Genomic DNA, 19,842 nt, shown 5'->3' with positions numbered 1-19,842 from the left:
CCATGGGGAGGAAAGAAAACAGGACACTGCGACTCCAGTCTGTCCATCTGGCCTGCCCAGGCCCCCACACTCTTCCTTTGATTCATTTCCTTGTGGGCTTTTCTCTGTTGAGGTAGGGCGTGGCGCTTCCCCACAGTCTGTTTTCCCATTGTTTGCCCTCTATAACCTGAGCTCCAAATACCTGTAGTCATTCCTCTTATGAGAAGGGGTTGTGGCCTTCCCTAATTCAGGCCAGATGATGAGAATCAATTGCAGTTGCCCTGAGAAGACCCTCTGTCTCCAGTATTTATTACCAAGCACATGTGAGGGGGTGAGGGGTGCGGTGTGCTGCCTGCCGGGTCAGGGCGAGGCTCCGGCTGGGCTTGATTTCTGCTTCAGACGACAGTTCCTGGGCCCTGGAGGGTGTGGGAAGCCCACCGGGGAAGTGGAGGAGGCTGTGAAGAGTGGAGGATGCCTTGCTGGTCCGCCCTCAGCTCAAGACACCTGCTGCCTCTAGGGCAGGAGGGTGCTGTCACCTTTGGGTCCAGGGGCTTCTGAAGAACCCAGGGCCCGGGGGTCGGAGAGGCCGTCCCGTCCCTCCTCACGGCTCCCAGGCATCCTTCGGGGAGGAGGGGCAGTGAGTGAGCCAGGCCGGTGACGTCCATTTGCTGACCACAGACTGAGGAAGCTCCTTGCAGAAGAGGAGACAGAGTAAAACTGGTGGACACTGACAGCAGCCTAGTCTAGCTGAATGAGCTGTGAAACCAGCAGTAAAGCTGAAGGCAAAACCTCTGGGTTGAAGCCCAGCTCAAACAGTAGCTGTACCAACCCAGGAAAGTGCCTTAACCTCTCTGGGCCCATTCCCCATAAAATACAATCATCTCCACCCTGCTTGCCTTGCCGAGTGGTTGTGAGGATCTGCAAGAGCATAAAAGTGGAAGGCCTTTAGGGGCTGGAAAGCAGTGAATCGGTGGAAAGAGTTGTGTTGTGAGTGATGTAAAGCAGGAGGGAATCTGGACAGATGCCAGGAAGAACTTCCCTCTTAAGGAGGAGACATCCAAATGAGGCTGTGGGGTTTGATCTCCTTGCTGAAGATCTTTAATAGGGTCAGCTTTACTATTTAGAAACAGCCTTGATTTGGCAAAGGATTGACCCATGAACTTTGGATATCTTTTTCATGACACTTTTGTTAATGAGCTCACTCAGGCAGGAAAGTGACCAGTGGCCATATGTGAAGTGTCTGTGTAGGTGTCTGTCTGTGTCTGTGTGTATGTGTATGTGTGTATTCTGGGTCAGTATCTGTGTCTCTGTGTGCCTGCATGTACATACCTATGTGGTATCTGAGTCATATCTGTATATTTGTCATGTCTGTGTATGTCTGTATTGGTGTTTGTATCTGTACCTGGGGGTGTCTGTGTGGATTTGTGTATATGTTTTATGTGTGTTTGTGTGCGTGTGTCTGTGTGTGTATCTGCATGGGTGTCTGTATATGCACCTGTCTTTATTCCTGTGTCTGTATATCTGTATTACTGTCTGTGTGTCTGCCTGGGGGTGTCTATAGGGACGTCTGTGTCAGCGTCTGTAACACACAATGTGTCTGTGTGCCTGCATCTGTATTGTTATCTGGGTGGGTTTGTGTATGTGGGTTTGTGCGTGTGCATCTCTGTGTGCAGAGCAAGTTTGCTGAAGCCAAACCTTGGGCTGACTCATCTCTTACTAAGTTACAGGAAGAATTTCCTCTTGCTGTCCTCACCAGCTCGCGAGGACTTGGCAAAACGCCAGGGTGAAAAAGGATTTAAAATTTCATTTGTGTTTATTTATTTGTGTCTTCCAATTGTACTCTGGTTAGAAGAGCTTTCTAAAGGTGGGTAAGGTGCACTGGATGAAGAGTAGTGGCTCTGGGGTGGACTGCCGAGGCCTGCACACAGGCTGTGCCACTTACCTACGATCTTCGCATCTTCCTCTCTTGGGGCCTCAGTTTCCATGTCTGTAAAAGGGGGTACCTCCAGCCTGGGGTCCTCGTGAGGGTTAAGTGAATCAGATCAACCCGTGGGCACGGTGCTTCCCACCTGCGGTCCTTACTGTTCTCAGCCGGCATCAGTGTTTCCCACCCCAGGTCCTGACTTGGGAGCCACACCGCCCTGGGCCCAAGCCTGCCACCCTGCAGCTCTGTGTGCGTTCCTGGGCGAGTCACTTCATCTCTTTGCTCCCCAGTTTCTCAGCTGTAAATTGGAAATAATAATAATATGCCTGCCTCTTAGGATTAGTGTGATATTCAAAGGAAATAAAGTAAGAACTTGGTACAGTGGTCTATTATAATTAAATATAAATCAATTATTAAAAATAATAAGAGTAAATTTCCTTTGTTTACCTCCAACAGAGAGCTCCCCCCGGGACCTCCCCCTGCCCTGCTCCCGAGGTCCCGGCCTTGGGGTTCTGTCTCCCTGACCTCCCTCACTCCCTGTCCAGCAGTGAATACAGGAACAGAAGCCGCATGTCCTTGGGAAACCGGACCTTCTCCACCCCGGCCCCTGGAGGCCCAGCTGGTGCGCCCCTCCCTCGGCGGCACCCTTCCCTGTGGGGTCGGGGGCCCTGCTCTGGCAGGAGTTTCCCGGGATCCTACGCTCCTCCCCCTGGCTCAGACCTGTGCCCTTTCCCTCCGGGTTCCCAGGCCCCCTTAACACCCGTGAAGCCATTAAATATTTAAATCTGGGCTGTTTGGTAGGCCAGGTTGCCTCGGCAACGGCCCAGCATATTTGGGGTGGATTATCCAGCTTTTCAAATGGTCTCTGGCTGGTTGCTCCAGACCGGGAGGGGGGTGGGATATGAAATAAAGAGGGGGGGATTGGGGGCTCCTGCTCCCCTCTGAGGCTTATAGATGCAGTTGACCGTGAGAACCAGCAGGAAGGACTGGGGTTCAGACGGGGGTAGGCCTGCCCCAAGTTTTCAGAGTCTAGACTTGAACCCAAGACTCATGCCTCCCGGCCAGTTCTCTTCCTTTGCCACTTGCTTCCGCCTTGTTGGCCTGGTGTCCGATAGCCAAGCCAGCCAGGAGATGTCACAGCATTAGCAGCCTGGCTTCCGGGGTCTGACAGATGTGGGACTGAACCCCAGTGTTGCCCCTCACCAGCTGGGCCATCTTGGGAAGCTAACTCACCTTCTCTGAGCCCCTGAATGACTCTTGGACTCCTGAATGACTTCGGGATGATTCATACACCTTCCGATAATGCTGGAAATTTACTTCCGATGGTTCCTGGCACACATGAAGCAGTGGCAGTTTTTATATTGATCGCATTACATTTATTGAATCCCCACTGGGAGGATTGACCAGTACACCCTGTATCTGTGAAAGAACTCCGAGGAAGTAGGAGATAAGTCACCAAGAGGTTTACACTCTGGTGGGAAAGTTCAGACAGCAACCGTAATTTTCCATGTTCCCAAATCCCTGTTCCCTCCCACAGGGCGTTTGGCCCTTCCACTCTGAGCATCAGTCTCCTCAGCTATAAAATGGGAGTGCTTTCTAAATGGGGGTGCTCTCTAAGTTACTTTCTGGTGCAACTCCCTCTTCCGGGATTTGAATTGGAAGGCAGCCTCGGGGCCCAGCTGGAACAGACGGGCCAGAAAACCATCGTGGTGGCCTGTTTCCCACACACAGCATCCTGCAGGTGCCCCTTTTGGAAGTGGGTCCACTCGGAGAAGACTTGTCCTGAAGTTTTCTCCCGGTCTCAATTTAAACCCTTTGCCTTGAAGGGGGTTCAGGCTGGGGTTGGGCGCTGAGAGACCCACAGCCCACCCCCCTACCCTGCACTCCCCCACACACCCCTGGCCAGGGGGACATGTCAGCAGTTCTCAAAACACCCTCTTTCCTGCATGCAGTTCCCAGAATTTAAGTGCAAGCAGACTCCCTGACCCCATCACAGACCTCAGAGAGGAGCAAAGGCTGCTCCCTCCCACCCCATTCCCAGGCTCCTTCCAAAGGCAGGAGGATTTCTAGAGAATTAAAATCTCCCAAGTGTCTGGAGTGAAGATTTTAATTCTATGGAAAGAAGCCAGTGGCATCTTAAGCAGCTGTGAATTGTCATTGAACTTTGGCTGCATTGGAGGGGAGTGGAATGGGAGGTGGGGAAGAGGCCGTGAGCCAAATGTGGGGTACCGGGTGACATCGGAGGACCTTGGCTATGCTGGGAATGACAGGACAGGGGCCTGTGTGGGAGGTGGGGGGTTGGCTGGCACGTGGGCCGTTGGCCAGTTACAAGGTGCCCACCAGCTTTGGGATGCACATAATTTTCAGCTTGCCTAGAGCCCCAGACAGACCTCAGAGACCTTCTCACCCTGCGGTCTCTGCACCTGGCCATGTAGACTCTTCTGAGAATCCAGATCTCAGGGCTGGCATCTGGAAGCCTGAGGGTTTAACTGCCCTCTCCCACCCCCAGGGCGGGTTTGGATACTGTTCTCCCCTCCCCAATCTGGCTGGGCCTGCCCCGGACAGAAAGAGGGGCACGTGTACCCCAGGTGGCCTCACCTTTCAGGGAGGGCTCCTTTCCCCTGGAAGATGCAGGATCAGGCTCTGTGATCAGAGTTGAGGTTCCCTTCCCTGCCCCCATGGTCACCATGGCCCCAGCTGCAAACTTCTCACCCCTCTACTGAGGGTGGGGGCTGTCTTTTGCTTGGGAGGCAGGTTAGACTGTTGAGCCACGGATGGGTTGGAGTTCTCTTCAGGATGGACATATGTCCCAAGTCCATGGACCCCACAGAATTCAAGGAATTGGTGAACTTGAGAAATAAATAGTATCTTCATTTTCATAATGTCTAACTGAGCATTTCTTTCAATTATGAACACGGGCAACAAACTATGGTACTGTTAGCAGTACTTGTGACATGGTCATCAACAGGTATAAACAGAGATTTTCCTAGCACCTAAAAATGGTTGCAGATTTCTTGAGTTACCAGACTCATCACTAGATCTTGAGTCTAATGCCTTAATAAAGAAGCATTTGCATTACTCTAAGACATATTTGTTTTTTCTCTTAAACACTTTGGTAATTGTAGTTCAATATAATCGGTTTCCTTTGTATTGCTATATATTTTATTCTATACATTTAAAAGGGGTCCATAGACTTCACCAGACTGAGAAGGGGGTAGGGGAGAAGGTGAGGGATCCCTGCTACAGGGTTAAGAGCTCTGCTTTGGAGTTTCCCTGTGGTCTCTGAGCCCTGGTTCAATCACAGGTCAGTGGGGAGCAAACCCATCTCCTAGGATTCTTGCAAACATCAAGTGAGCCTGCATGCACTTAGTGCAAGGCCAGGTATAGAGTAAGAGCTGAATAACCACATGAAGTTTAGCATAACCTTCCAGGTGGTGTCCTGGAGACTCAGTGCAGGTAAAGCAGCATCTGGTGTTGGAAGCCTGTGCTTGTGCAAGAATTGGCGAGACTTGTGGCCTGTGAGTCCCTGGGGGCCTCTGGACAACTGGGACCCCAATGACACAGCTGAGCAGCTGGGGCCAGAGCAGCTCAGAGAGGCCAAGGTCAGTGGGGCTGTGGGTCAGTCCTTCCAGTCTGTCTGTCAGTGGGGTTCCCACAAAGGCCGAGGGTGCTCACTAAATGGGAATAAGTGAAAGAACAGATGTAGGAGCAAATGAGTGAATGAAATGCATCAGGGCTGAATGACCACTGTATTGTGATTGGGGAGACACGTGTTCTTTGCAGAGCAGTGTGCTTGGCATTCCTGGGGGACCAGGGGGCGGACGCTCTCTGAACCGCGTGGGGAAGCAGCCAGGCTGCCTGCCCCTGCCCGCACCACCTTCCCCAGGATCTTGGACCACCTTCCCCAGGATCTTGGACTTGATTGTGGGGTTGTCTGCTTCCCCCCACCCCACCCCAGCAGGCCAAGTCTGCCTTTTTCCCTGCCCTCCGGTGCCTGCACCATCACCCAAACCCAGCTTTTCCTGCCATGATCTAGACGGATTTCCCAGGCTGTGACCTGCTCTGAGCCTGCCCCCCACCCTGAGTTCTGGAGACCCCATTGTGTGCCAGGAATGTCTGCGCATTTCCTCGTCACACCTACACGTCCTCAGCTGGCAGGGGTTGGCAGTCAGGGAGGCTTTCCTGAAGGGCTCAGCTGGGCTGGAAGGATGGGGGCTTGGGTTGGCATTGTGAGGAGGGAGGGTGTCTTCCCTGTCCCCTCCCCTCCTCTCCCCTGACCCTTGAACTCAGTCCCTCATGCTGCTTCAGCAACCCCTTGCTGTGGAGCACCACACTGGACATGGACTCTGGTGTCCAGGGGCCAGATCCCATTCCTGATACAGAGTAACCTCCACTCCTCTGTGCTCACAACTGAGCCCAAGCCGCCCGGGTTGCTTTGCCCTCCATGCCCTGCGTGTGACAAAGTAAGTGTATCACAAGAGGGTGCAGGGCCCTTGTCCCCAGAGACTTTTGCAAATGGGCCACCTCAGTGCAATGCCTGGTGCCAAAAGCAAGGGGACGGGCACCTTCTGTGGCTTACATCTAGCCCAGGTCATTGGGGATGGAAGGCATGGATTGTAGCAAGGGTAATTCCGGGGGAGCAGCTGGGTCAAAGTCCCTGAGGCCATGCCTCTGGACAAAGCCAGGGCAGAAGTAAAAGAACCCTGTTTTGTCCCAGCCATTCCTCCAAAGTACTGAATGACTTTGGGCAAGTGATTTCATTTCTCCGAGCCTTGGTTTCCATATCTGTAAAACAGGAGTACCCACATCATGGGGTGTTTAGGAGGACTTAATAAAATCATGCACATAAAAGTGTTTTCAGAAGTCAAAATAAATTAAGATGTCAGTCTTAGGAGGCCACCTTGAGTGGTATGAAGAGCTTAAAATCAGGAGCTTCTGGCTCCAGCCCTGCTGTGTGACTTTAGATAAGACCCCTCCACTCTCTGGACTTCTGCACCCCAGCGCAAAATGAGCACGACAGTACTCACTAAGGATGCTTCCTTATTGGAAGATTCTCTGATGGAAATGGCGCTGTGGAAGTTTTGGAGCAGAAGAGAGGGCAGGTAGCAGGTACAGAACACCTGGAGCTGGCTCAACCCACATCCTAGAGACAGGGCCTCCCCAGACCCCTTGGACTGCTTCCTGCCCCCTCAGCGTTCACAGTTCAGTGAGTCTGGGCAGGAGGAGGCTGTCATTTAGCATCTCACTGCATCCACGGCAGGCTCTGCACATGGCACCGTTAACCCCCAACACCCACCCCTCAGGAGCCTAATTAGATGTTATCTCTGCTCAGCTGTGGCCACGTCCCTGCATCTGTGCCATCGCCTGGCACGCCAAGATTCCTGGCCAATTGCTTGTTTACGAGACTGCCTTCAGATGAGGCCCAGCAGGCACAGCCAGCCAGCAGATCGGTCTTTCCCCTTCTCAGCCTCCGAACCTGATTGCAAGAAGCATTGTTATTCCCATAAGCCTCAGCCCCCAAAGTCCTGGTGAAGGAGAAGATGAGGGCTTTGGAGTCGGGCAAAACCCGGGCATTGAGTTGTGGCTGCAGCCCTTTGCCACTCGGGCACCTTCCCTTGCCCCTTGAGCCTTCGTTTCCTCAACTGTAAACAAGAGCATTGGCAGCCGTGAAAATATCGCCTGCTTTGCAAAGCTTTTCGGAGGATCAAGATTGCTTGTATATAACTAAAGGCTCATGACACAATGCCTTGCATTATGATTGGGGCGCAGTACATATTGATCGCTTCCTTGTCCTCCGCTCACCCAAGCCACCCGGGATTCTGGGCTCCCCTTCTAGGTCCCACCCTAACAGTTGGTGCTTCATTTCCCTGTCTTGCCTGGTAAGCCCAGCACCCTTGGCTGATGTGGCTGTTAACAGGCTTCTCAGAGGCCTGGGGCTATTGATTCTCACCAGACTGTGAGTCCTTGAGGGAGGAAGCCGTTAGCCTCTCTGCCTTGGACCCCATCCAGGGCTGGCACTATCAGGCGCTTGGCAAGCAGGGGAAGGAACCGAATGTGCAGTCCGTCAAATGCCTGCACCCACAGCATCCTGCTTGATCCGCACAATATCCCTGGGAGTTAGGGCAGAGAATCCCCATCGCACAGAAGAGGAAATGGAGGCTCAAGGGGGTGAGGAGGCTGGCCCAGGTCTCACAGCTTGTCTGCGGCAGACTTGGGGATGGCTGGAATCCAGGTGGCTGGAGGTGAGGTGGCCCTACCTGTGCGGCTCCACCTGGGACCACGGCGCCCCCACCTGGCCAGGGTGGGAAGGAGACGTTCCATGGTGTTTGCTTCCCCAGATGGGGGCTTCTCCATCCCTGGTGTCCACCTGCCTTCTTTTCTTTCTCTCTCCAGAAAGCATGCCCGGGGGCTGGGGATGGTGGAATAAAAGGAGTGATTGATGAACTGAGCTGTTCTTCTTAATCAGAGAGCCCCTCCGGGGTGCGCTCCCTGCAGATGGGCTGAGTCGCCATCTGGACCCGTGGGGAGGGGCGAGATTAATAAAGCCGTCTGGCCCAGGCAGGGGCCCACTCAGGAGAACCCTGGGGCGCTGCATGACCTTGGCCCCTCCTCTGCCCCTCTCTGGGCCTCGGGGCTCCCATCTGTCAAAGGATGAGCAGCACTGGGCCATCTTGGAGGTCCTTGCAGCTTGCACAGGGAGGATCCCAGCCGGCTTCCCGGGACTCTGCCTGATGGCCTGATCCAGGAGAGCGTGGCTCTGGGTTGGAGACTTGGAGGCTAAGGCGTACAGAGGCCTCTGCCTGGGGTCATGCCTTGTGGACTGGTGTCATGTCAGCAGCTCTGGTTTGGGCCTTACCAATCATGTGAACTCAGGCCTGTTCATTTCCTTCTCCCAGCCTCAGTTTCCTCATCTGTAAAATGGGATAATAATGGTACCTCCCTTGTAGGTGCAAATGAAATGAGAGAATGCCTGAGAAATACCTAGCAGAGTCTGGCACAGGGTAAATGCTCAATACTATTAGTTATTATTAGACTTGGTTATTAAAAAAGTATAGCAATTAATTTGAATTGGGGGTTGTTGAAGTGAAAGATGTTTGTATCCATCGTGACCCAGATGTATGTCCCTGCTGCTTCTCCATGCTTGCCTCCATTGATGACTGGTGAATGTGGGTTGGGTGTCCACTTATTTGCAATATATGATGATGAAAGTAATAATAATAGATCCCTCCCCCCGCTTCCGCTGCCAAGGGAACAGCCTTTACACATTTCCAAGTCTTTCCATATCTGTGATATCATGAGTTCTTACAACTACCAAAATGGGTATTCACATATTTCAGAGGAGGACGTCACATCGCAGGGAGAGGAATTGACTTTCCCAAGGTCCCAGGGGAACCGGCCGAGGCCAGCTCCATTCCAGCTCTGCAGAGGCAGTGGTGAGGGCCAAGTGTGGCAGGCGTGACCCAGCTGTCCTCTTCCAGCTTCCCCTGAGTGCAAATGCTCCCTGTGTCAGAAATAAAGAGGAGCCAGCTCACGGACACGGGGAGCAAGGAAGACAAAGAGAAGGAAAAGGAGGTTGGGACTCCAAAGAGGAGCAAGCCTGGTGCAGGCCAGGAGACCCAGGAGATGGCATTCAAAGGGGTGGAGCCTCCCGGTGAAGGGGAGGTGGGCACACCGGCCAGGCCCTCAGCTGAGTTCAGGGCGGATGACCCTGGCATCCAGCCGACTTCAGCTTCTCCTCTGTCACTGGCTGATATCTCATGTCACCCATCTGTTTCATCCCATCCTCAGTGTCCGGAGGAAGATGGGCCATGTCACATAGCCACTGGCCTGAGATGCCAGGCAGGGTGGTGACACTGGGGACCAGAGGAGAACGAGGCAGGAGAAAGCCATCACCCCCTCCCTGCTTCCCCAAGCCCTGGGTGTGGGGTGCAGACCCTGAAACAGACTTCAGGGCTCCCATCCCCAAGGCTGCTGAGAGCCACACTCTCAGGACAGAATGTGAACAGGCTCCATTTTGAACCTCGCACCGCACCTGGACAAGCTTCCAGCCCAAAGCTCCGCGGGTCTTGTTTAAACCCAGGGGACTTCTCCCACCTGGCTGTCCACCCAGAGTACACAGAGCCCCCTCACTCCCAGGGCTGGTTTCAGGGGATTCACCACGATGCCCAATGGGGCCTGGCTGCTGCCCCTTCCCTACCTCACTTCCCTAACACACAGTTTCTCTGACTTCCCGCCTGGAGTTGTAGAAGGAATGTAGACTCAGAAGGACTCGCAGCTTTGTCACTTCCATCTCTAAGCTTTGGTTTCCTTCTCCAAAATGGGGCCATATTCTGCCTATCAGGGCTGTTGTGAGGATTTGGTGTAACCCGTGGGGGCAAAGCATTTCCCATCAAAGCTAGTTCTGATTCTGACTCCTGGGTTTGGATTCCAGCTCCAACATGCAATAACTGCGTGAAGTTGGACGAGTCATTTCCCCTTTCTAGGACTCAGTTTCCCCATTGTAAAATGGGGATGACAGGACCACTTCTATTTGTCATGAGCGTTTAATGAGCTGGCACACCGCAGATATGGGGGCAGGCAGAACAAAAGCCTTTCATGTGTTTATTTTCAGACCAGATATGGGTTCTCATCCCAGGGCTATGGCGAGCTCTGGAGAGGGAGGCTCTCCTTCTGCCTTTCTACCTGCCAGCTTCCACCTGTTCCCTCCCTCAAGACTCACCTTGACTCCTCCAACTGCCCCCAGTGGAGTTAGTCCCTCTCCTGTAGCCCTACAGGATTATATGTTTATCAGATGCTTACTGCAAATCTATTGTTATGTTTCCTTTTCTTCTCCTACTTCCTAATGTTGCCACCACCCAATAGCCTAGAATGTGCCTATTTAAATCTCCATTTCATAACTTAATGCTTGGCATGTAGTAGGATCTCAGTATATGTCTATTGAGCAAATGGATGGGAGGGGTGGGTGGGTGGATAGATGGATGGATGGGTGGGTAGGAATCTTGCAGACACTACCGCTTCATTGACCCCATTCTGGCTTGCGCTTTAATAAGAGGGAATCTGAACAGACATCTTAAAACCCAGAAATCTCCCCCTCCCTCCCCATGGGAATACCCACCGCTTTCCCTGGATCTGTCCTCCAGCCCAGCATTTGAGCAAGATCCTGCTGTGGAATTCCCTGCAGGTGGGAGAGAATAAGAGCTGCCATATGGGCCCGTTTGACTTCTGAAATCAAACCCTCATCTCCTATGCTGGGAGTTGGCTCTCTAAGGAACCTTCTGGCAAACTCTTATGCAAAACTAGGGAACTCTCTCGAACATCACATTTCTCTCTCCTGGGAGTTGGGGTTTCTGGGGAGAGAGTCTGATGAAACGGGTCCCACTGGCACAGGTGTCACTGCAGATGCCCGGGTGGTGTCCAGGTGTGTGGACCACCCGTGTCTGCCATCTCCTCCTGGGTTGTCAGCCACACGCAGGCACGTCAGTGTACATCAAGCCTGTGCCAGGAGCTAGCCACAAGTTTCTCGAAGAAGACATGGTTTCCATGCAGCCCCGACGAGGGCGCTCAGGAGCTGCCTTCTTGGCAGAAGTTGGGCACCCTGGGCAGGGCTCCCCAGCTGGAGGGGCCCCAGGTGCTGAGAGCTTTTCATTAGCGCTAATGGGCCCAGATTAGCAGGGCACTTAGGCTGAGTGTGTGCATCGGAAGGGTGTGTGTTCATAAACAGCTTCTTTAATGTGGCTGCACCTTATTGACGTACTACAGTAATTAAATATTTTCTCTTACAGGACAAGCTGGGAAAATAAAAGAAATAGATTGCGGCCCCTCTGACCCCTGGGAGAGGGGACTCCTGTCCTGCTGAGGCCCAGAGACCTACGCAGGTGAAAAGTCGGTAATTGCCTTCCCTCTCTGTTACCTCTGCCCTGTGCCCTGACACTGCCCCATCTCCCTGGCTGATTCTTCTTTGGTCTGTCTGTCTGTCCCTTCCTGTGTAACCTCTTACTCTAACTCTCTGTCCTTCCCTGTCTGTGTTCTGTCTTTCTCCATCTTTCCCTCTTTCCAACTTGTCTTTTTCTATGTCTCTGATTCTTTCCCCACTGCTCTCTGTTTCTGTGTTCTCTTTTCCCACTCTGCATTCATTCATTCATATTCTTTGATCATATTATATCATCCACTATGTGTGCAGAGCTGTTCTAAGGACTAGGCATATGGCAGCGGACAAAACAAGTCTCTGCCCTTATGAAACGGAATTTTCAGTAAGAGAAGAGGTGTACTATCGGAATAACAGTAAGGTACAGAGTGTGCACTGCGTCCACAAGGCCCTGGGCTGGGCTGCAAGAGATAGGGCTCTAGCCTCAGATGCATCACAAATTGGTTTTGCAAGTTGACCAGGCCCCCTTTCCTTCTCATTTTCAAAATGAGGGAGTTGGGCCAGATCAGGGCTCCCCAACCTTTCCATGACCAAGAGCATCTTTTGTTAACATGCTGGTGACATGCATCAGACAAGGCTGGATTCTAAAGGCAGCACTTCCACAAGCAGCAGTGTTGGATCAAAATGTCCTAGCAAAGCTCTTAAACACTTGTTTTGACATGCACGGAACAGCTAGTTGCATCTGGGGGTCATGTTGTATTATAAACACCCGTCTTTAAACTGGGACCCTCACTTGGCAAGGAGAGGGGCTGCTGTAAGAGACACACGGGCCTTGAGGCCACAAGATCTGTGGTGGCAGCTCCGGGGCTCCTGTGCACGCTCTGGGGCAAATGCCTGCATGGACGGGCAAGTGAAAGCCACCGCAGCACCTAAACTACCCCTCTCCCTCGCTTTCCCAGTGCACGTGTGGAGATGAGCCCACACCACGGCAAGCTTGCAACTCATCCCTCTGAGCCCCAAGACTTAAAAGATCTTATCTACCAAACAGGGTTGCCTTTATCAAGCCATTTGTCAAGTATGTGTTAAACTTTCTCCTTATTTTTTGTTCCACAAAATCATACAAACCTACTGGCGAGAGTTTCTAAACAGGCTGAGAAAACAGTGTCCCCACCCCAGGGTGGTTTAATTGTTCCAAAACCCAAGACACACAGCCTTTGAGCCAGTCTGTGGTGAGGGGGTGATTTCTGAGATATTATCTGAAATAGTGAAAATACGGTAGTTTAAATTCTGGCACCTCTTGTCCTGGGGAACCCAGATTGAGAACCACTGAGCACACATCACCTCCCTACTCGGAAGTCCTCCACTTGAGTCCTCCCCTCCCCTGTGGCTAATGTACCTGGGGTCTGGGAGGGCAGGTGAGAGGAGACACCTCGGGGCCAGGCAGGAGGGAGGAGAGGTGAAGTGCTGACCCACAGGTGGCAGGTGCTGCGAGGACCACTCCACATGCATCCTGGAATCCTCAGTCCATCCGGTGTCCTGAGGAGGTCAGCATTCTGGCCCCTTTTTGCAGACGTGAAAAGAAAGGTCCAGAAAGCTTGCGTGAGTTGTCCATGGTCAGTCACGGGGCTTGAAGGTAGAGAGCTGGTGTTGGAACCCAGGTCCGTTCTGACTGTGCGGCCCCCACCCACACTAATGCTCCCCCTCCAGGTCCCTGTCGACTCAGTGGAAGGGGAACATTGGTGGGTCTTTCTCCGTGACCCCCAGGGAGGGTGTTTCATTTCCATTCAGTAGAGACCCCCAGCCTCCTCCATAATGACCTTTTGAACATCTTTTGTTGGGGAACAACAAAGCCTTTGGACCTCATGTTCTCAAGTTTCCCCTCCAGAGGCTATCCCTTTTCCCACTCCCATCAGAGGCAAGTTTGGGAGCTGTGTGGTGATGCACTTAACTTCTAGAAGGCTCTGTGGGTGAGTCGTGCTAATGGCCAGATCAAGGTAGGGATCAGAGGTTCCATGCGCTGTCACTCTAATCATGCCAGTTGGCTGCGGTGTGAACCACATTCAGAAGTCCTCGTCAGGATGGTCTTTTCGTCTTCAGCCTGGCCAAGGATGATGGCCAGGAAGCTGCTCCCCCTAGAGTAGGAAATAACATGGCCCCGGAGGCCTGAAGGCAGGCTTGAAACGTGGAGGAGGAGTGATGGGGCAAAGCATTGTGGCTCCAGATTAAGACAGACTTGGGTTCAAATCCTGGCTCAGGGAGTTCCTTGCTGTGTGACCTGGGATAAGGGACTCTACCTCTCTGAGCCTCAATTCTCTCAACTGAAAAACTGGGGTGACAATGCCTGTTTCCTAGAGCTTTATGAGTAGTATATGAGACTATGCCTGGAGGATAGTAAGAACTCAAGATGCACTGCCTGTTACTGTTATCAGCTACCACATGCCAAGTGCTGCACTCAATATGTTCCATACGTTAGGGAGAAGGCATTATTTTGATCCTAACTTTACAGACAAGGAAACTCAGAGGTGCCTGGTTCAGGAACTTGGCCCGACCACCAGCTAAGTCTGGCAGAGCTGAGATCTGATCCCCTCTTGGGCACCAAAGCCCCCTTTCCACTTGCCCACCTTGCCTGGAGCTGGAGCCCAGAAATCCACGTCTGCCATCTGCCCTCTGGCTCACATCATCTGACTCCACCTGACTCTTCCCAGGAGACGTGTCTCCTTTCATTGCATTTGTCTGGGAGTCCACAGTCCTCTAGCCTGGCCCATTAGATGCCATCTGTAATGGAGTGGCATATAATAAATACAGGTAGCCCATTTATGAGCTGCAGTATTTATTGTGGCTCAATTGCTAAACAGCCAGAGCTGGGTGAAACCAGACCCTGCCCTGGAGAGAAGCGTTGCCTTGGCGGGCAGAGGGGAGAGATGCCACAGTCTCACCTCCTGTACAGCCCTCTCAGCATCTCACTGGGGTAGCCACTTCTGCCTCTAAGGTCCCGTCAAAGTCAGAGCCTGATAGATTGTTGGGTCTCAGAAGGAACTGCCAGGTCGTGGAATCCCTGCTCTGTCTTTTTATGGATGAAGAAAGAGGTTGAGGCCAGAGAGAGGAAATGACTAGACCAAGGTCACACAGCAGTGACTTGCAGAGCTGCAGATTCCCAGTCCAGTGCTCCTCCTGCCTTATCTCTCTGCCTGAACATCTGTCCCCTGGAGCAGACAGAGTGCAGGATCTGGAGCCAGCTGACCAGGAATGAATCCCAGTCGAGGCTTACCAGCTCCGATGCTGGGCAGGTGCCTTCATCTCCCTGAGCCTCCGTGCCCTCACCTGTAGAACAGACACAGTGCCTCTGCCTTCTGGGGTTTGTCTAAAGTTTCCTGAGGCTGCTGTAACAAATTACTTCAAACTGGGTGGTTGAAAACAGCAGACATTTATTCTCTCTTAGTTCTGGGGACTTGAAGTTCAAAATCAAGGTGTTGACAAGCTCAGCTCTCTCTGGAGGCTCTGGGGGCGAATCCGTTCCATGCCTCTCTCCTGGCTGTTGGTGGCTGACAGCAGTCCTTGGCTTGTGGCTGCATCTCCCCAACCTTTGCCCCCATCTTCACATCACCTTCTCCCTGGGTGTCTTGCCCCTTCTCTTCTCTTCTCAGGATACTTGTAATTGGATTTAGGGCTCACCCCAATCCAGAATGATCTCATCTTGAGATCCTTAACTTAATTATATCTGTGAATACTCTTTCTCCAGATAAAGTCACAGTCACAGGTTCTAGGTGGACATAGCTTTTGGGGGCCACCATTCAACCCATTAGAGGGGGTGTGGCTGGCCAGGAGTCAGTGCTCGATAAATGTTCTTTCTGTTCCCTCTTCTCTTTTCCAGAGATGAGTGGCAGATGGGTGGAGTTGAGGTAAACTAGGTGCCAAAGGGAGAGAGTGGTCCAGCAAGCAGAGTCCTTAGGGGTTCCTGGTCTAATAGGGGTCAACAGCCAAGTAAGTAACCCACGAATGCAGTCAGGTGTGGTCGTGTTCACCTGTGCCAGGTGCAGTGGAGAGCCCTTGACCTGGGGCTTCTCACTTGCCATGATGCAGGTCACAAATGCTCATTTTTACAGATGAAGAAACTGAGGCTCCATGCAGTTAAGTCGCTTGCCCAAAGACACAGAGGCAAAAAGGTGAAGAGCTGGGATGCAAACCCAGGTGTGTCTGACTTCAGAGCCTGTGTTCAGAACCCCTATGGTCAGAGGCAGGTTGGATGCTGCTTCTAGAAGGTTGGAGATGGGAGGATAGACCAGTGGGGTGGCCTGGGGATGGCGTCACAGGGAACTTTCTTCTGGAAGAAGAGAGCCTGGGCTTGGTGATAAAGGAAGGGACGAGGTTCCCATAGCCAAGGATGATGGTCAAGATGTTTAAGAATCAGTAGGCACTGGCTTGGGCCAATCAGAAGAGAGGCTGGCTAAGCAGTGGGACCTGCATACCCGTGAAGCCCTGACTCACAGCCCGCTCACACCTGCTGGGAGAATGGGGCCTGGAGCAAGGGAAGGGGTAGGTCCTCTTGGTCCCTCCCATCCTGTGCAGCTCTGGCCTCTCCCAACTCCAGAAGATCTGGAGAGAAGGGCAAGCAAATAGGACCACGTGGGGACTATTCTCATCCCGGGGAAAGCAGAGGAGGGGGAAAGGAAACGCAGGAGTCAAGAGCCCCATTGCTGGTTTGAATCCTCAGATCTCTGTGCTTTCCAGATCTGGGTGATGAGGGAGGCCTAAATGCCCTAATGCATGCAATGGCCTTAGTCCAGCACAAGCCTTACTGTGGGTATTGCATAATTAACATTTGTTCTGTGTCGAGTTTTTATTCCATTGTAAACCATGTATCAATCCCTGCTGTGTTCCAGGAGGATTCTGGAGGCCCTGAGGGCACAGACATGACCCCACACCTCTGGGAACTCACAGGAACAGCAGCTGATGACCTTATGGGCACACAGTGTGGTGGGGGCAGTGGTGGAAGTCAGCAGAAGCCATGCATGGGCATGGCATGCTAGGGAAGGCACCGAGCTCAGCCTGGTGGAGACAGGAGGGGGAAAGCAAGGAAGGCTTCCTGGAGGAGATGATGCTTGTGATGCATGTTGAAGGATGAATAGGAATTAAGTAGGAAGAGGGTAGGTAGAAAGGTAATCCAAGCTGAAGGGACCACCACAAGCAGAGTATCAGGGAGACAGGGCTGGGGAAGGTGGCTGATGGGGAGGTCAAGGCAGGGAGTACAAGAGGTGGCCATGAGAAATCTCCTGGGCCTTGCAGTCCACAGTTAGGGGATGGGCTGCTCTCCTGTAAAGACTCCTGTTGGGTTTGTGGCTGGGGAGTGACGTGGTCTGATGTGCCTTGTGGACGGACCCCTCTGGCTGTCTCCAGATTCTGGCTCAGAAGGCAGATGACATTTCTTGAACCTGGGCCACTGCTCACCTCAGTAAAGAAGAATCCTCCCCATCCTTTGTCCTTCCAGAAAGGACTGCTTACTTCAGATCTTGGTTTCATCATTCACTAGCTATGACTTCAGGCAAGTCATCTCGCCTCTCTCTGCCTCAATTTCCATCTCTGGAAAATGGGCACAGTAACAGTGCTTGTCTACAGGTTTTGTGACTTATACATGGAAAGGCCCTAGGATGGAGACTGGCACACACTGAATGCTCAGCGAATATTATTATTTGCCAGGCTCCATCCTAGGGCCTGGCTTATCTCCCTTCTACCCATACACAATTCATGAGAAACCTTTGGGGCACCCCTGGAAGGACAAATGCTCTAAGCCCAGAGCCCCAGGTTCAGGTACTCTCTGAGATTTTTTTTCTTTGAGTGCCCTTGAGTTTGTCACTTGGTGACTCAGGACCCCAGTTTCCCCCTAAAGTGAGAAGTGAGAAGGAGGTTGTCCAAGGTGGGCTCATGTGATTTGGGGCTGGGAGGGGACCAATTTGCTGAGTGCCCCCAGTAGGCCATGGACTTTAGGGCGAGACAGACATTGGTTCTGGTCCCTGCCCTGCCCTACAAGCCGTGTCACCTTGGGCCTTAACCTCACCCCTTTGCCCCTCCGACCTTACCTACATTACGCTGGTTGAAAGAGGAATTCGTGATGGTAATGGTACGTGCCCCATCTGTTGTTGCAGGAATTAAATGAGATAATACATGTAAAGTACTTGGCACTGTGGCTCCTGTTATTAAAATTAATAATTATAAGCCTCACAGGCACCCTTTGAAGTAGGACTCATTAATCTTTTTTTATGGATGAGAAAACTGAGTCCAGCTAAGTCCTTTGGGAAGATGTGTAAATTATTGAAAGTAATCAGGTACCACCCCCACCCCCAATGTCCATCCCCACCCCAAAACCTACTCCCAGAACTCTGTCATAGAGGCAAAAAGCACCCGCTAGGTGCAACAGAAGAGAAACCCAGGACTGGTTCAATTTCTGGCTTTGTGTGACATCAGACTGCGTGGCTTTGGACATGTTATTTTCATTCTGAGCCTCAGTTGCCTTACCTCAAACATGGATCTCCAATCCCTGCCCTGAGTCCTTCCAGAGTGTTATGGAGAAAAAGTGAAAATAACAAGTAGAAACATGGCTTGTGCAAATTGGGGTCTGTTTGACCCCTGATGGTGGCTGCTTTCTGCTTCACCTGGGGATGGGGAGGGGCTATATCTCACTGGTTGCAAGCCCCAGTGCCAGGCAGACAGTAGGTGCTCAATAAATGTTAGCTGGACGGAACCTTGCTCATGACCTGCTGCCATGGGCTTACTTTTGGGTGGGGACGGGGAAGGTTCCTGGGGAGGTGGAGAGCTGCCGGGCCCACACGGAGGGGGTCAGGACTTGGGGTGGGTTTAGCCCCAGGAGGAGGGCTTGAAGCCCCAGGCAGGCACCTGCACCTCCTCTCCCCTCCAAGGCCCCTCCTGACGGTGCCACAGAGCTGCCCGGGCCAGTCCTGCAGTCTGGAGCATGTGTGGGGTGGTGGGAAGTCTGTCAGGCATGAGTTCCGATCCTGGCTCTGTGACCTGGGCAAGTCCCTCATTACTCTGACCCTTCATTTTCTTGTCTATTACATGGAATGCCCACCCCTGCAACCAAGCAATGACATCGAGTGACACCACTGAGTAGCACACACCACATGTTACTGCATCCTTTCAGGACATCTTCACAGCATCCTTAGGGGGAAGGTTCTGGTGGTTTATTGTTTGTTTTTTTTTAATATATATAAATATACTTTATTGTGATGAACTACACATAACATAAAATTTACCTTTGTAACCATTTTAAAGAGTATGATTCAGTGGCATTAATTCCATTCACAATGTTGTGCAGCCATCACTGGAGATTTGGTTTTTAATCTCCATTTTAAAGATGGAGCAAGCATGACACACAGAAGTAGAGTAACTTGCCTGAGGTCACACAGCAAATGAATGGTAGAGCTAGGGCTCACTCAAACCCAGGCCAACTAGGTTCTCACCCCTAACTCCCACCCCACAGGGCAAACTGATATTCCTGTGAGAAGGATTATTATCAGCCTCCCTCTTTCTCTACCATCTGCAAGGGTGGGGCTGGCGACTGGGCCCCCATGGGGTGGGGATGGGAAGGGGGGCAGGGGTTCTTTCTAGGTGGGGTCCCCCAGTGGGAAGACTGAGGTGGCTTGGCTCTTTTGCAGGTGAAGCATCATGGAAGGTGACTGTCTGAGCTGTATGAAGTACCTGATGTTTGTTTTCAATTTCTTCATATTTGTAAGTCTTCTGCAACTCGCCCGGGGTCTCCCTAGTCTCCGCTGGGTGGTTGGAACCGGCTGCCTCTTTGAAATAGTCACAGGTGCAGACCCCTGGGATAGCTCAGCTCTTTGTGCAAAAGGGGTCCTCTGTCCCAACCACTTGTCTTGGGATCTGACCCTCGTGAAGAATGGGGGTAAATGTGGGATGGGGGGGTGACCAGAGGGCAACAAGGGGAGCCCACCCAACCCTGACGCTCCAGAGCTGGAGAGCCTGAGCTGGCAACGGAGCCACTTGGTTTGGGCCCTCATGAAGCTGAACTCGACACTGAATCCCCAAAACCTCCAATGGCCAC

At 52.3% G+C, this 19,842-nt stretch overlaps 1 protein-coding gene across 3 annotated transcripts in view; it reads left to right on the top strand.

The window, feature by feature from the left end:
• TSPAN18 (tetraspanin 18) overlaps positions 1–19,842 on the top strand; it is a 199,161-nt gene that overhangs the window by 155,368 nt on the left and 23,951 nt on the right. For 2 of the 3 annotated variants that reach the window (XM_037838694.1, XM_037838697.1), the window contains 2 exons: positions 11,686–11,778; positions 19,436–19,508. In XM_037838694.1, coding sequence (XP_037694622.1) covers positions 19,446–19,508 — 63 coding nt within the window. In that variant the 5' untranslated portion in view covers positions 11,686–11,778; positions 19,436–19,445. Of the gene's footprint in view, positions 1–11,685; positions 11,790–19,435; positions 19,509–19,842 lie in introns of all 3 variants that reach the window. The other variant, XM_037838696.1, reaches the window with a different exon arrangement.

Source organism: Choloepus didactylus, chromosome 6 (genome assembly GCF_015220235.1).
Source record: "Choloepus didactylus isolate mChoDid1 chromosome 6, mChoDid1.pri, whole genome shotgun sequence".
Classification (NCBI taxonomy): Eukaryota; Metazoa; Chordata; class Mammalia; order Pilosa; family Megalonychidae; genus Choloepus; species Choloepus didactylus.
This window is presented reverse-complemented; position numbering and strand designations above follow the sequence as displayed.